Genomic DNA, 17,497 nt, shown 5'->3' on the forward strand with positions numbered 1-17,497 from the left:
AGACATTCTGAATCCTCTGGGTCTCTCCATCTCCCTCTATTATTTTATTTATTTATTTGTTTTTTGCGGTACACGGGCCTCTCACTGTTGTGGCCTCTCCCGTTGCGGAGCACAGGCTCCGGACGCGCAGGCTCAGCGGCCATGGCTCACAGGCCCAGCCGCTCCGCGGCATGTGGGAGCCTCCCAGACCGGGGCACGAACCCGTGTCCCCTGCATCGGCAAGCGGACTCTCAACCACTGCGCCACCAGGGAAGCCCTCCCTCCATTATTTTACTTTAATTCCCCATCTCTGTTCCCTGGAAAACCACCATGGCTTCCTGACTGGCCTTCAGTATCGTCCCTCTTCTTCATCATCCAGCAGACAGAGCTCTTTCTAAATGCAAGTCTCGGCAAGTTGCTCCCCTATTTAAGATCACTTATTGATGGCTCAACTACTTCCAAGAGAAAGTCTTAACTCCTGAGTGTGTCTCAGTTCCTGTTTGGGCTCCTCCTACTTTTCCAGCGTTTCTCCCACCAATCCTGTGGCAACGCCCACTCCTCTGTGCACCAGCTCTACTGGACTATTTACGGTTCGACGGAGAAGGCACAGTGGCCAAGGCATTTTCTGGACAAGGGACTTTTCGTGCTAAAACCAGGACAGCCCTGGGCAAACCAGGATCGTGGTCACCTTAGTTCCACCTCGGGCCTCCGTGTATCTTCTTTCTTAATCCCCTTGTCTGTCCCACCCCATTTACTACTCAATACTCCTCATCCTCGGTTTCTGCTTGGACATCACTTCTGCAGCCTCCACGGAGCAGTATATTTGTCCCTTCTGGGAGCTGTCACAGCAAACTCTCCTGGAAGCCATCACTGTATCGTAAAGGCTGCTCTCTCTCCCTCGCAGGTATAAACTCATTAAAGACAGGAACAGTTTTTTTCTCCTACCTGTATTCCCAGAGCCTAGTAGAGTCCGGCACACAATAGGTGTTCAATGAAGTTTTCTTGAATTCATGAATATCAATATAAATTTATCAAGTGTCATCTATTTCCTATCACTATGGGGGATGTTAGGGACTGAGTGTGCCCCCCCAAATTCATATGTTGAAGTCTTAACCCCCAGAGGGGCTGTATTTAGAGATGGGGTCTCTAAGGACGTAATGAAGGTTAAATGAGGTGATAAGGGTGGTGCCCTGCTCTGATAGGATTAGTGTCCTTATAAGAAGAGACACCAGGAGAGACATCTCTCTTCCTCTCTCCTTTTCCTTCTCCCTCTGCAAAGGCACCAAGGAAAGGCCATGTGAGCACACAGTGAAAAAAGACAACCCAAGGAAATCTCTCATCAAACACTAAACCTGCTGACACCTGGATCTCGGACTTCCAGCCTCCAGAGCTGTGAGAAAATAAATTTCTGTTGTTTAAGCCACCCAGTCTATAGTATTTTATATGGCATCCCAAGCAGACTAACAACACAGGGGATGTACCTAGTTCACATAACTATGCTGTGACCAATGATGGGTACGGGTCACACAGGTACCATCCTGAGGCAGAGATTTGGTTTCTACTCCGAAACAGCCATGATATTATTTCCCATCCCACGTGTTCTTCCAGAACCTTGCAACTCTCCTCAGTCTACAACCCCTCTGCTGGAAATTGGACAAGCCTCGTGATCACCAGGGGATGATGGAGTGACTTGGAGACTTCCAAGGTGTACGGTCAGGCCACTCAATATGGCTGTTCTCTTGCTCTCTGTACATCCCCCTGCCCGACCAGTGCCTGCTCCACCTATATCTCACACCGGCGGCCCCCAACTTTTCTGGCACCAGGGACCAGTTTCACGGAAGACAATTTTTCCACGGCTTGGAGGGGGCGGGACGGTGCAGGCAGTAATGCGAGTGATGGGGAGCAATGGGAAGCGGCAGATGAAGCTTCGCTAGCTAGCCACTCACCTCCTGCTGTGCGGCCTGGTTCCTAACAGGCGGCAGACTGGTACAGGTCTGGAGCCCGGGGGTTGGGGACCCCTGTCTTACACACATGACCGACCTTCCTACTTACTTGCCTCTCCCCCAGCTGATGATTGTTCTTATTAAAGAGGTGGTGAGGGGCGTGCCCCTCTGCTAGTTTCCCTGGAAACCGATGAGCGCACCTGACGTCAATTCTCCTGTAACTGGTAATCTCCACTTCCCCACCCCCCGTCCACCCGAACGAAGACTGCCGCCACAGCCTGCCTGCCGTCCACAACACACGGTGAGGTGTTGCTCCAGGACCTTGGTCCAGATGTGTAAGCTCCCCCATCCATTAAACCACTGATGTCTCTGTTGTTGACTTTGGACTCTTTCTTCAGTCTTGAAGTTGGCAAGTGCAGGCCTTGCAGGCCTGTGGGGTGCAGCCCAACTCAAGGCTAGGATAAAAATGTGATTGTTTCCACCTGGCTCTCTTGGGACTTTTGTCCTTAGAACCCACCCCCCATGCGATGAGAATCCCAGCCCACGTGGAGAGGAACAGAGGCCCCCAACCCTCAGCCCTGTTGAGTGCCCAGTGGACGGCCAGGACCAACTTTCCAGCCATGTTCCTGCACTATCTTGGAAGTGGACCTTCCAGCCCTCTGCTGGGGGGAAGATGCCGTGTGGATCAGAGGCAAGCTCTCCTCCAGGCCCCTCCCAAACTGCAGATTCAAAAGGAGAATAACAGACAGCTGTAAGCAACTAAGTTTGGGGTTGGTTTGTTTCACAGGAATAGATAACCCAATACAGCTTAAGACAAGATGGAGCCACTTGTACTGGACGAGCCCTTCTTTCTCTGGATTATGTCCTTGCCCCAGGATATCCTGGTTTATTCCAGAAAGGGCTGGGGACTTACTCCAGACTGGCCCATTCAAACATAGGCCTCCAACATGACTGGTTTCTGACATATGCACAGGAGTTCACTGGGACAAAGCGGGGCAGAATCCTGGAGCTGCAGGTCCTCCCACCCCAGCTTACACAGCTGCCCCTGGCTCCTGGGGGCTGACCGTGAGGGCTCAGACTCCAGGAAGAGGAAACCCTAACTGACAGCCATCTGCTTTGCCCATGGGAAGAACACAAGGTCTCATTCTGGGTGTGTCTTCTTTCTTCTCTGCCTCAGAGCCACATATTAGCTTCATCCTGGGTGATGCAAACCAATCAATTGTAAGTTGGTCATGTTTTGTCCTCCACCGATCATTTGGGCAGCCAAACCACTGTATCTTGGGCCATTCTGCCAGGTCACCATTTTGAACCATTTGAAAATACCTATATTACAGTATATAAAGTAAGAACATAAGTGTTCAACAGGACAAGATTGACAAACATATTTGTTTTTCTACCATTCTGCTTTATTTACGCAAATAAGTATCCTAGAATGGTCACTTTTGGGACCTGGAAATGGTTACATGAGCAGGTGGTTTAGTTTAGAATGTATGACTAATATTTTTGCAGTTAAGTAGCGTTTTCTGTTTTCCAGTAACTCTTTAAAGCCCATTTACGTTGCCTGAATATGCATCATAATTCCTCCTTTGGAAATGTCTACGTTTCCACCACCGTGCTGGTGACTCTTCATCGTCCCACTCAAATCCTACCCCTCCCCGCCCACTCCTGGCCACACCTGTCAGCCTGTTCCCTGGCTCAAAGGCTGACACCTACGAGCCGCATCCCCCAGGCTTTTCTGTTCTCTGACTTCCAGGTGGGTTTGACCAAAGGGAAGTGCTGTTGGAGTGTGAAGAGTGGCGAGAGAGAGGGGTGGGTCTTCTCCCTCCCTCCCTGCTAGGCCCTGGTCTCCATCATGGCTGCGTTCCTCCACCATATACCATAGGCTGGGCAGTCCCTCTCCCGTGGCTACAGCTCTCACTGGGTTCCAGGAATAGCACACCATTTCCCTTTTGCTTCTTCAGGCCAAAGGATGATAAAGGCTTCTGCTGTTGCTAGTTTCCAGGGGCTTCACCATCTCATCTTGATTCTCTTAACCCTGCCCACAGTGTGGGTTAAGGGCTGAACTGTAACCTCCCCACACCAATTCCTATGTTGAAGTCCTAACCCCCCGAGACCTCAGAATGTGACTGTCTTTGGAGAGTATCTTCAAAGAGGTAATTAAGGTTAAACAAAGTCATATGGGTGGGCCCTAATCCAATCGGACTTGTGTCCTTATAATAAGAGGAGATCAGGACACAGACACACGCAGAAGAAAGACCACGTGAGGACACCGGAGAAGACAGCCATCTGCAAGCCAAGGAGAGAGGCTTCAGAAGAAACCAACCCTGCCCACACCTTGATCTTGGACTTCCCAGCCTCCAGAACTGTAAGAAAATAAACGTCTGTGGTTTATAAGCCACTCGTCAATGGTATTTTTGTTATAGCAGCCTGAGTGGACTCAGATAGCAGTAGTTTGTCACGGCAGCCCTAGAAAAAACACTCCCATCATTAAACTGCTCAAGTAGCCTTGGGAATGTGCTGGCCGTATCCTTCTGGGACCCTGCCTCACACACCCAGTCTCACCAACGGTGCTATCGTATGTCCCTTTATCAACCCCATGGTATCTATCATCACATTTCTATCTCAGTTTGTACATACGTCAACATCTGTGCCATGAATACCTTTTACCGAAATACTGTAGGACTCACTTTCACAATAAGGTACCTAAACTGTTTCTAATAAAGGAGCCAAGTAACATCCAACTCTCCATGTAGAGCAGCCTGTCATTTCTAGAAAAATTCTTTCACATTTTTAAATCAACTTTGGCTGGAAGGCCTGGGGGTAATGATTGAAGCCCAGAGTGTCTCTGGAGATGCTGCATGAGAGTTGTCGTTGCTGCTTCAGTGGCTGGGAGCCCCACTGGTCGATGTGGAAGCCAAGCAAGATGAGCTGGAATGTGTAGGGGGGTGCTGGGTTCTTCACTTAGGGATATCTAGGAGGGAAAAAGATATCACTAGAGTGAGAGTCGTTAAAACATCCAAAAAAGCTATATAGTTAAAATTATTTAAATGATAAAAAACGATTTTATAAAATCACCGGGCTGGATGGGATGTATTGAGTTTCCCAACTTCACCACCTTCCCCCCGTCCCTGCCATCTTCACCTTGAGTTACTAATAATAAGTTCCTTAGTCTCCAAAGTGCTCTTACAACTATATTTCATTTGAATCTCAAGAAAATTCTGCGAGGTAGGTAGGGAGGTATTAACAACTCCGTTTTACAAATAAAGGAAACCGAAGAACAGGTAGTTTAAGTGCCAGCTCAAGTTCATGGAGCTAAAAGGCATTAGAGCTGGGTCTGGAGACTTGTGATTCTTAGACCAGGTGGGTATCAGTAGAGTTCCCATCGTTTATCCACCCTACTAATCTGGGCATGCACGCAAAAGGCAAATGTCACAGGTTGACACCCCAACCAAAACTCACAGCGAGAAAGGATTTCTCCTCGACATCTGGCCGTGAGCAGAAAGAGGAAAGAATGGAGAGAACAAGAGAAAGAAATAATACGAGCTGAGCTTGCAGGGAACAGGAGGGATGTACGCTCACCCGTATCTTGGCCCCGGCTGTGTGCAGAGCGACACAGGAGGGCTGGCAGATGTACAGATGCTGAACTTCCTCAAACACTGTCCCCCTCCCCGACTCCACATTCAGCTGCCAAGTCCCAGCAGTCAGATCATCCATTACATCCCTCTAATGCTCTGACGGCTATGTTTGCAACGCACAGGGTTTCTATTAATCCGGGGAAAATCCTACTTTAGACTGTCATTGAATCAGAAATTGCTTCCGCCGTGACTGCTGTCTCCAGCGAACCAGGTCCCTCTTCCTCCACAGAGATGTGCCACACGGGCTGGTCTCGCCCACACCCTCCACCTGCCTCAGGTGCTCTCTTTACTCCTTCTCTAAATCTGTCCTTGGAGGCCCCCCTGCTCCTAGAAGCTTCAGTGTATTGACCCTCAGGGATTTCTGCCTCAGCTGCATTCCTGAAGCCATTATTACCCAGACCCCTAACTTAGCACTGAACGTATGCTCTCGGGCGTCAGTACCTGTTTCTGAATGTACTGGGTTGGCCAAAAAGTTCGCTCGGGTTCTTCTGTAACATAGATAACCTGAGCGAACTTTTTGGCCAACCCAATAATAATAATAATTTTTTTTTGCGGTATGCGGGCCTCTCACTGTTGTGGCCTCTCCCGTTGCGGAGCACAGGCTCCGAACACGCAGGCTCAGCGGCCATGGCTCACGGGCCCAGCCGCTCCGCGGCATGTGGGATCTTCCCGGACCGGGGCACGAACCCGTGTCCCCTGCATCGGCAGGCGGACTCTCAAACACTGCGCCACCAGGGAAGCCCCCCAATAATTATTTGTCTCCTGATGAGACTGTCAGTTCCCTGAGAACAAAGCTGGAATCTCACACCCTATTGAATCTACAGTCCTGCCTTTAGTAGGTCCATCCATGTTTGCTGGTGACTTTTCTGGGAAAGAGTAGGCAAAAGTGGGGTTAAACATAGCCAGTTGTTCGAATCCAGGAGGAAAGGGGGAAGGAGTGGGAGTAAATCATCTTCCCATGTTTGAAGTTTTCAGTGTTGTTTCAAGATCAATGTACAGTCAGCATTTTTTTTTTTTTTTTTTTTTTTTTTTGCGGTACGCGGGCCTCTCACTGTTGTAGCCTCTCCCATTGCGGAGCACAGGCTCCGGACGCGCAGGCTCAGCAGCCATGGCTCACGGGCCCAGCCGCTCCGCGGCATGTGGGATCTTCCCGGACCGGGGCACGAACCCGTGTCCCCTGCATCGGCAGGCGGACCCTCAACCACCGCGCCACCTGGGAAGCCCTAGTCAGCATTTTTGTGTTGTTCTAAGATCAGCCTAAGGTAAGAGAACAAACAGAAGCCTTCCTTCGTATCATTTTAGGAACAATGAAAATAAAATAATACCTGTTGAATGGAGAAAAAGCCTAGCTTTCTGTGATACAAGAATGGGCTAGTAACACCTCATCTGTAACAGTTTCAAATTTAATCCTATTACAGTGCAAAGCATAATTTATCACTGTATTTGAGGAACCCTTTCTCCTAAGTCCCCCAGGGAGATTCACAGGCCCAGGCAGGCTCTCCTTAAGCTTTCCTCTTCCACCCCGGCAGGTCCCAGGGACTCCCCCGCCCCCCTCCTCTCCTCCTGGTAACCGCCACCACCTACCCAGACTGTGGGTTTCTCATCCCTCCTAGATGGGTTCCTGAAGATGGTCTCATTATGGCCACCTGTTGGGCTGCACCCCGCAGGCCTATGGGCCCTGCACTTGCCCAGGTTCAAGACTGAAGACAGAGCCCGAAGCCAACAACAGAGACATCCATGGTTTAATGGATGGGGGAGCTTACATGTCTGAAGCAAGGTCCCCCCATTTGCAGCAGGCGGCAGACCGGACATGGCGGCACTCTTTGCTCCCAGGGCGGGGGGCGCGGGGGCGGAGATTACCAGTTATAGGGGAAATGACGTCAGGTGGGCTCATTGGTTACCAGGGAAACCAGCAGAGGGGCACGCCCCTCACCACCCCTTGGATAAGAACAATCACTAGCTGGGGCGGAGGCAAGTACATAGGAAGGTCAGTCACATGCGTCAGATATAGGTGACGCAGCCCCTGGTCGGGCAGAGGACTTACGGAGAGCAGGAGAACAGCCATCTTGACTGGCCTGACTATACAGGCTTCCTTGCTGTCCCTGAAAACAAGTTTGCAGACCCTTTTCATTTTAAGACTTTAATGTCCATCATTACAAGAGAAAAGACAAGATCTAAGGGCAAAATATGGGGAAGTTATATAAAAGGGTACAAATCTGACAGTCTTGGGTCTTGGTCCAGAGCATCTGATGATCTGGTTAAAATAACTGGAAATTTCTTTTACACTAACCCTGGGTATTATAAGCAGAAAGGGTAGGGGGTCCCCAGAGAAAAGAGAACCAGGCATGGCTTTCTTGACACAAGAGAACCCATTTTGACGTAAGCCATTTTGTGATCTAAGCCTGGCCACAATGCTTGGCCTTGAACAGGTCTCAGAAATGAATGATCTTAAGGGAACAAAAGAATGCAGGAACAAAGAAAAAGCAGTCAAGAAACAACGGTTCTGTGATAAAAGAGTCCTAGATTCTCCTCAAGAGATATACATAGATGTAGAGAATGGACTTGAGGACACAGAGAGGGGGAAGGTTGTAAGCTGGGACGAAGTGAGAGAGTGGCATGGACTTATATATACACTACCAAATGTAAAATAGATAGCTAGTGGGAAGCAGCCGCAGAGCACAGGGAGATCAGCTCGGTGCTTTGTGACCACCTAGAGGGGTGGGATAGGGAGCGTGGGAGGGAGACGCAAGAGGGAGGAGATATGGGGATATATGTATATGTATAGCTGATTCACTTTGTTATACAGCGGAAACTAACACACCATTGTAAAGCAATTATACTCCAATAAAGATGTTTAAAAAAAAGAGAGATACATAACAACCTGATACATATCGTTGAGTACCTACATATCTCTGGGGGCAGAAAGTAAGGCCGCCCCCCAGGTGGAGGATGGAATGATGATGTTGATCTTTTCTGACCCTCGTGACTCCAATGAATTGAAGCCTGCACTCTGTCAACCTTTGCCCCAGTTCTATACTGACTTTTCCACTGCTTAAGACCCTTCATGAATATGCATGTATCCTTAGTTTCAAACTTCCCCAATTTTGCTATTCAGGGAGGCACAGCTTGGGAAAGATCCCTGGTGTTCCCTTTTCTTTTGGCTGCGCTGTGAGATCTTAGTTCCTTGACCAGGGATTGAACCTGGGCCCTCGGCAGTGAAAGCATGGAGTCCTAACCACTGGACCACCAGGGAAGTCCCTCTCCTTCCTTGCTGCAGATAATAATTCCTTCCTTCTCCCATTCTTTGGTTTGGCCATGTTTCTTGGCTTGACACCCACCAAAAGGCAAATCCAGTTTTTTGGGTAACACATCCACACCGGGAGGATGACACACCCCAACTTCACGGGGACAGAGGCTCCTGTGCTTGGGACCCTCCCAGACCTCGCCCTATGTGTCTCTTCATCTGGCAGTTCATCTGTGTCCTTTATCACATCCTTTAATAAACTGGCAAACGTGTTTCCCTGAGTTCTGTGAGCCGCTCTAGCGAATTAATCAAACCCAAGGAGGGGGTCGTTGGAACCTCGGATCTATAGCTGCTTGGTCAGAAGCACAGGTGACACTGGTGACTGAAGTGCGGGGGAGGAGGGCGGAGAGCAGTCTTGTGGGACTGAGCCCTTATCCTGTGGATTCTGACGCCGCCTCCAGGTAGATGGTGCCAGAATTGAGTTAAATTGCAGGCCAACCAGCTGGTGTTGCAGAGAACTGCTTGGTGTGGGGAAAACGCCCACACACTTGGTGACCAGAAGTGCCAGAAATGTGTGTTTTGTGTGAGAAGTAAAAGAAGCACTTAGGAGACAGATGGGGCTGAGGTTTCTTCCTACAACAGGAGGGAAAGACTAGGGTTTTCCTTTACACTGGGGCTCATCAAACCTTTTACTTCCTACTCATCTTTGGCTGCTGCCTTGCTGTGAAACTCCGTCTCGGTCCTTCCCCCAGAAAAGTCCATTTCTTCAGTGCAGAGACTTAACAAGGACTATCTTAGCAGGATAGTTGAACCCCTATTTCAAGAGGTTTCAAAAACTTTCACTTCTGAGCACTTGGAGACCAGGCAAGACATATTTTACTACACTTCTATCCTACATGGGATTCTTCTTTTAAGAGCTTTTGCCTACAGCTCCACTGACTTTTTTCCCTTTTCTCTCTTTTTTAAAATAATTGTTTATTTTTGAACAGGTTACTTTTCTACATAGTTCAGTATTGGAAAGATACAAAAAGGGACAGTGAAAAAAATCTCCCCCACTCACCTCCCAGCCCTCCAGTTCCCTTCCTCAAGGGCAACCAAGATGATCTCTTTTTCCTGTGTATCCTTACAGAGATATTTTATACATTGCAAGCAAATATACACATAAAATGCAAATATATTCTCCCCCCTCCTTTTTCATACAATTGGTAGTATACCATCACTTTTTGTTCACTATATATATATGAGAGTATGCGTATGTGTGTGTGTGTGTGTGTGTGTGTGTGTGTGTGTGTGTGCCCACGTGTATGAACAGTACTCAGAGAACTTCCTTGGGGACTCCCCTGGTGGCACAGTGGATAAGACTTCACACTCCCAACGCAGGGGGCCCGGGTTCGATCCCTGGTCAGGGAACTAGATCCCACATGCATGCCGCAGCTAAGAGTTCATATGCCACGACTACAGAGCCTGTGTGCCGCAACTAAGGAGCTGGAGAGCTGCAACTAAGGAGCTCTGGAGCCACAACCAAGGAGCCTGCCTGTCACAACTACAGAGCCCACGTGCTGCAACTAAGGAGCCTGCAAGCTGCAACTAAGGAACACAACTAAGACCCAACACAACCAAATAAATAAATAAAATTTTAAAAAGAAAGAAGCATAAGGGAACTTAAAAAAAAAACTTCCTCAATCTTTCAAGGGTTGTATTATAGTCCATTTATTGATGAGCCAAATTTATAACTATTTGAGCTGTTCACAATCTTTTGCTCTTAGAAACGATGCTGATATAAATTTTTTTTTTTTTTTTTTTTTTTTTTGGCTGTGCCACACAGCATGCAGGATCTTAGTTCCCTGATCAGGGATTGAACCTGCGCCCCCTGCAGTGGAAGTGTGGAGTGTTAACCACTGGACCGCCAGGGAAGTCCCTGATATAAATTATCTTTACATATGTGCAGGTCTGTCTGCCGTCGCCTGTTTTCTGATGGGCTAAGGGTGTCGACAGCCATGCAATCTACCAGTAATCCCAGTACCGGAGCATCTTCACACAGAGTATTCCTTTCCTCAACCTGCTCCTACAAAAACAGACAGAATCGGGTAATTTAAATGTATTTTTTTCATCAGTTGAACTTACTGTTCTTTTTCTAGAGATATTTACACAATAGTTTCTCTCCATGTTGCTGTCACGTGTTTAAATGGAAGGCCATGGGAGAAGATGCATGGAAGGCCATGCTTCACACATCAGAACTCTCTGGGGTTCTTTTCTTAGACCACTTCCTGGGCAATCAGTGCCTAAATCTTCAACTGCTGGATTTATATCTCTCGCCCTGCTCTCCCGGCCAAGCTCTCGGCTCATACATTCAGCTCCTTCTCAATGTGCCTACTTGTCGTCCCACAGGTACTTCACAACAAGCATGTCCAGTCTCAGTAGGAGATGGCATGAACCTTTACACAATCGCCCAACCCAGATACCCAGGAGTCATCCCTACGCGGCTGGAGCCTCCCCCTCAGCCTAAGTCCCTCGAGGGCACGAGGGCACGACTGGGTCTTGTTAGGGTCACACATCCCTCGGCTCTCTCCAGTGGCTGTAAGATACTTGTTGGATAAATGAATACATATATGAATGACTTCTCCTTCTCTTTCATTTCAGGGCAATGGCTGAAACCACCTGGCAGGGGAAATTTGAAGCAGGGAGAGAAAATTCCTGTCTTCCGGCTGGGTGTCATTTTATTGGGCACAGACAAGGGAGTGAGAAAGGCAACAGGCTACTGATTGACCTGAGGCTGAGTGACCCCAGAAAGAGGGGGGCTCCTCAGGAGGCTAAGGCCCAAGAAGGGCTGTTACAGCGAACAATTTGCATACCAGTGTGTACACTATACACCTGTGTCTGTCACTCCCCAGTTGAATTGTTTTTTGTTCTCCATTTATGTTATTTGCAGACATTTGCAAATGATCACTGATACACACAACACCCTTCGATAAACCCATGGATCACTTAAGAGAATAGATCGCGTAAAGGAGTACTGTAGGTGGATATGGAAACAGATAAATAGAATCACAACAATGATAGCCCTGCAGGGTGCCGATCACTCTTCTAGCAACACCATCACCACCACCAATAATAATAGCAAATATCTGGCTGCTGGGCATTATATTACTTCATTTAATCTTCCCAAGCCTGTGATGCGGTAAAATAAGCAAAAGAAGGACTTCTCTGGCGGTCCAGTGGTTAAGACTCTGCACTTCCACTGCAGGGGGCGCAAATTCGATCCTTGGTCGGGGAATTAAGATCCCACATGCCTCGCGGCCAAAAAACCAAAACATAAAGCAGAAGCAATATTGTAACAAATTCAATAAGGACTTAAAAAAAAAATCTATCCTCAACACTTTATGATGACTCCCAGTTCAGGGGTGATGTGCTAATACTGTATGTAAATACAGATTATTGTGTTTGAAAGTCATAAAATCAGGAGTTTTTCATTTTAGTCATATAAACACAGCTTCAAATCACCCCTGTAAATTGCCTAAGCATAGGCTGGGAGCTGAGTGACAAGTAACGGCCACTGGTGGGGATGAAGATGTCTGGGGAGGGACCCCCCCCAGAAGGGTTTCCTTCCAGGAGGAGAGTCTAAGCGGGGTGACTGCTCATCCTGGCTTCAGCTGAGTGGATGCTTCACCCCCAGGATGGAGCTGCTTCCTGGACCCCTGCTGTCCTCTGTCTGCCTACGAGCCCAGAAGGCTGCGCAGACGGTCTGATCACCCCTCCAGGTGACACTGACGAAGAGGGTGCTCTCTTTTCCTCCTAGCTTACTCTGCTTCTATGAGAAATAGAGGAAGGTGTGAGGGAGAAATAATCAACACAGCTTTAAAGAAGCCACAGGCCTGTCTTTCTTCTTGGTTTGTCTTTAACTCGGAGTGAAACTGTCAGCTGTGGAGGAAGGCTAGGCAGAAAATTCTAGCCAGGGTTTTGAAATTTAAATCCAAGATTTTGTGGGACTTCCCTGGTGGGCCAGTGGTTAAGACTCCATGCTTCCACTGCAGGGGGCGCGGGTTCGATCCCTGGTGGGGGAACTAAGATCCCACAGGCTGCACAGCGTGGCCAAAAAATTAAAAAATAAATAAAATAAATAAATAAATCCAAGATTATGTGATGGCACCATTCAGCCTCCCAAGTAGGTGGCCTAAAGTAGGGATGTGTTCCAAAACATTCCAATGGTTGTTTGTTAGTAAGGATCATGAATTCATATTTCAAGACATCCATGTCTTAGAATATTGGCTTCTACTGTAGTTTGTGGTAAAATACCGCATTACAAAATGTTTTACACGTGCACATACCTATATACTACATATACACATATATTTTAAACCCCAGTAATAACAGTGATTAAAATACCCGTCATAACTAATATGTATATAACTAAAAATATCACATAACTCATAAACACGGTTCTTCTTTTCTGGTAGATTCTCAAGAGAAGCCCATTTTTGTCAAATACTTTGTGATTAACTCTTCAGTAAAAACAAGCAGCCATTTGGCCCCAGGGCAAGAGAAGCAGGTAGAATCACTCCTGTTGGAAACGCCAGGGTAATTTATTATGGGTAGCATGATCAAACAAGAGGCTACAAGACAGAACATGTAAACTATGCTCCTTCAGAGGCAAAGGAGAGATGCAAAGAAGCTAAGCAGTGGCCCTTCCTGAGAGTTAATTTTGCCCCCAGGATTCTTAGCAATTAGGACTTTTGGTCTTGTAAGTATCCGAAATTAACAAAAGCCCATATTGTAGTTAGTAGGCAGCAGAGGGCGCACCAGACAGAATTCACAGCACTGAGTTTAACACACTATTCCATCTGGGAGCGTGGAATCAAAAACCCAACACTGGGGACTTCCCGGGTGGTCCAGTGGTTAAGACTCTGCGCTCCCAATGCAGAGGGCCCGGGTTCGATCCCTGGTCAGGGAACTAGAGCCTGCATGCCGTAACTAAAGATCCCGCGTGCCACAACTAAGACCGGGCACAGCTAAACAAAAAAGCAAAACACAAAACAGAAAAACAACCCCACACCGATGAGGCGTAATGAGCAGGCAGAAGATGTTATGGAGGCGAGGCAGGAAAAGAAAATATAGGACTTACATTTCCTATAGCTCTGGCTGCAACTATTTTTTACACAGAGGAAACTGTGAGAAAGAAGACAAAGAAAAGTGGGGAAAGTAAAGGTAAAAGTGAGAAACAAAGCTTATTCCACAGGTTGGAGCCTCCTCCTGGCCACGTGGCTGACCGCTCATCAGCGTCTCAGCAGCTGGTCACCATCAGCACTCTCACTGGTCCCTGCTGTCTCCGTGATTTGGTGCGACTCTGACAGCTTCTGCTAGTTACTGAACGCTTGCTTTGAGCTGAGCACTGTTGTTACTAACTCTATTCTACAGACGAGGAAACAGAGCCTCCGAGATTGCTAACATTTTGGCCCAAATCACTGAGCTGCTGAGACTGTGAGATCAGGCACTGAACCTAGGCTGTTTCAGTCCCTAGCCTGTGCTCTTGTTCAGCAAAGTGAAAAATAAGATGGTATTTAATGGGGGAGAACACGAACATGTATTGAGTACTTAATATATACCTGGCGGCATTTAGTCCTCACCACAGTCCTGCAAGGGAGGTATCATTATTCCCATTTTATAGATGAAGAAACTGAGGCTCAGAGAGGTTAAGTAACTTATCCAAAGTTGTGCTGTTAAGTAAAAAAGCCCAGATCTCTCAGACCGCAAAGCCCATACTCTTTCTTATTCTTCCTTCCAAATGGAATTCTCAGGAATTTCACTGAACTAACTAAATAAAAATCTCTCCTTTAGATATTTTTACCTCTGCACATCCAAACCAAACAGACGTTATAAAACGAATACCTGGGGGTTTCGTCAGAATTTGAAAGGAATCTATTAAAGATTGCCTGCAAGGAAGCCACTGCATAAACTGTGTTTTGTAAATTCTTCTGTTGTAATTAATTAAGTTTTTTAAAGTTCAAAGAGAAAGATGGGAGGCAGAAACCAGTTTTTATTGGTTTACAATCAGAATTCATGAATATACTGGCTTCTTTTTTGGTATAAGGAGAGAGCAGAGAGTAAATGTGGTAGGAAACTATGGGGGTCCACAAATCCAGACTTTAGCCTGGAATGGACTTTAAAGATGTAATTCAAACTTATAAACGGGGAAATGAAAACTCAAATAGCTTGAGTGACTGCTAGTTAACAGCAGAGCTGAGGCTAGAAACCTGCGTGTCCTGATTCTTAAACCATTATTCTTTCTATGACATGAACCAGGAATCACTTTAGAGAATATTCCTTTTTTCTCCTCTTTTGACCCAGACAGGGATGAAAAAGTGAGAAAGCTTAACAAAGCATTAAGGATCATACACCATGATCAAGTGGGGTTTATCCCAGGAATGCAAGGATTCTTCACTATATGCAAATCAATCAATGTGATACACCATATTAACAAAATGCAGGATAAAAACCATATGATAATCTCAGTAGATGCAGAAAAAGCTTTCCACAAAATTCAACACCCATTTATGATAAAAAAACTCCAGAAAGTAGGCATAGAGGGAACCTACCTCAACATGATAAAGGCCATATATATCAAACCCACAGCCAACATTGTTCTCAATGGTGAAAAACTGAAACCATTTCCTCCAAGATCAGGAACAAGACAAGGTTGCCCACTCTCACCGCTATTATTCAACATAGTTTTGGAAGTTTTAGCCACAGCAATCAGAGAAGAAAAAGAAATAAAAGAAATCCAAATCAGAAAAGAAGAAGTAAAACTGTCACTGTTTGCAGATGACATGATACTATACATAGAGAATCCTAAAGATGCTACCAGAAAACTACTAGAGCTAATCAATGAATTTGGTAAAGTAGCAGGATACAAAATTAATGCACAGAAATCTCTTGAATTCCTATACACTAATGATGAAAAATCCGAAAGAGAAATTAAGGAAACACTCCCATTTACCACTGCAACAAAAAGCATAAAATACCTAGGAATAAACCTACCTAAGGAGACAAAAGACCTGTATGCAGAAAACTGTAAGACACTGATGAAAGAAATTAAAGACGACACAAACAGATGGAGAGATATACCATGTTCTTGGATTGGAAGAATCAACATTGTGAAAATGACTATACTACCCAAAGCAATCGACAGATTCAATGCAATCCCTATCAAACGACCAATGGCATTTTTCACAGAACTAGAAAAATTTCACAATTTGTATGGAAACACAAAAGACTCCGAAGAGCCAAAACAATCTTGAGAAAGAAAAATTGAGCTGGAGGAACCAGGCTCCCTGACTTCAGACTATACTACAAAACTACAGTAATCAAGACAGTATGGTACTGGCACAAAAATAGAAATATAGATCAATGGAACAGGATAGAAAGACCAGAGATAAACCCACGCACATATGGTCACCTTATCTTTGATAAAGGAGGCAAGAATATACAGTGGAGAAAAGACAGCCTGTTCAATAAGTGGTGCTGGGAAAACTGGACAGCTACATGTAAAAGAATGAAACTAGAACACTCCCTAACACCATATACAAAAATAAACTCAAAACGGATTAAAGACCTAAATGTAAGGCCAGACACTATAAAACTCTTAAAGGAAAACACAGGCAGAATACTCTATGACAAAAATCACAACAAGATCCTTTTTGACCCACCTCCCAGAGAAATGGAAATGAAAATAAAAATAAACAAATGGGACCTAATGAAACTTAAAAGCTTTTCCACAGCAAAGGAAACCATAAACAAGACGAAAAGACAACCTTCAGAATGGGAGAAAATATTTGCAAATGAAGGAATGGACAAAGGATTGATCTCCAAAATATACAAACAGCTCATGCAGTTCAATATCAAAAAAACAAACAACCCAATCCAAAAATGGGCAGAAGACCTAAACAGACATTTCTCCAAAGAAGATATATAGACTGCCAACAAACACATGAAAGGATGCTCAACATCACTAATCATTATGTGATTAGAGAAATACAAATCAAAACTACAATGATGTATCACCTCACACTGGTCAGAATGACCATCATCAAAAAATCTACAAACAATAAATGCTGGAGAGGGTGTGGAGAAAAGGGAACCCTCTTGCACTGTTGGTGGGAATGTAAATTGATACAGCCACTATGGAGAACAGTATGGAGGTCCCTTAAAAAACTAAAAATAGAACTATCATATGACACAGCAATCCCACTACTGGGCATATACCCTGAGAAAACCATAATTCAAAAAGAGTCACGTACCACAATGTTCATTGCAGCACTATTTACAATAGCCAGGACATGGAAGCAACCTAAGTGTCCATCGACAGATGAATGGATAAAGAAGATGTGGCACATATATACAATGGAATATTACTCCATCATTACAGCCATAAAAAGAAATGAAACTGAACTATTTGTAGTGAGGTGGATGGACCTAAGAGTCTGTCATACAGAGTGAAGTAAGTCAGAAAGAGAAAAACAAATACCATATGCTAACACATATATATGGAATCTAAAAAAAAAAAAAAAAAAAAAGTGGTTCTGATGAACCTAGGGGCAGGATAGGAGTAAAGACGCAGACGTAGAGAATGGACTTGAGGAACAGGGAGGGGGAAGGGTAAGCTGGGATGAAGTGAGAGAGTGGCATGGACATATATACACTAC

At 45.9% G+C, this 17,497-nt stretch overlaps 1 protein-coding gene across 1 annotated transcript in view; it reads right to left on the bottom strand.

Moving 5' to 3' along the window:
- Positions 1-4,717: 4,717 nt before the first annotated feature.
- FBXO16 (F-box protein 16) overlaps positions 4,718-17,497 on the bottom strand; it is a gene marked incomplete at both ends in the record, with an annotated part of 48,056 nt that continues 35,276 nt past the window's right edge. Inside the window, 3 exon segments of the mRNA XM_079706007.1 lie at positions 4,718-4,741; positions 4,743-4,778; positions 4,780-4,893. Of these exon segments, the coding sequence (XP_079562133.1) occupies positions 4,718-4,741; positions 4,743-4,778; positions 4,780-4,893 (174 nt within the window).

The sequence above is a fragment of the Hyperoodon ampullatus genome, assembly GCF_949752795.1.
Source record: "Hyperoodon ampullatus genome assembly, chromosome: 6".
NCBI lineage: Eukaryota > Metazoa > Chordata > Mammalia > Artiodactyla > Ziphiidae > Hyperoodon > Hyperoodon ampullatus.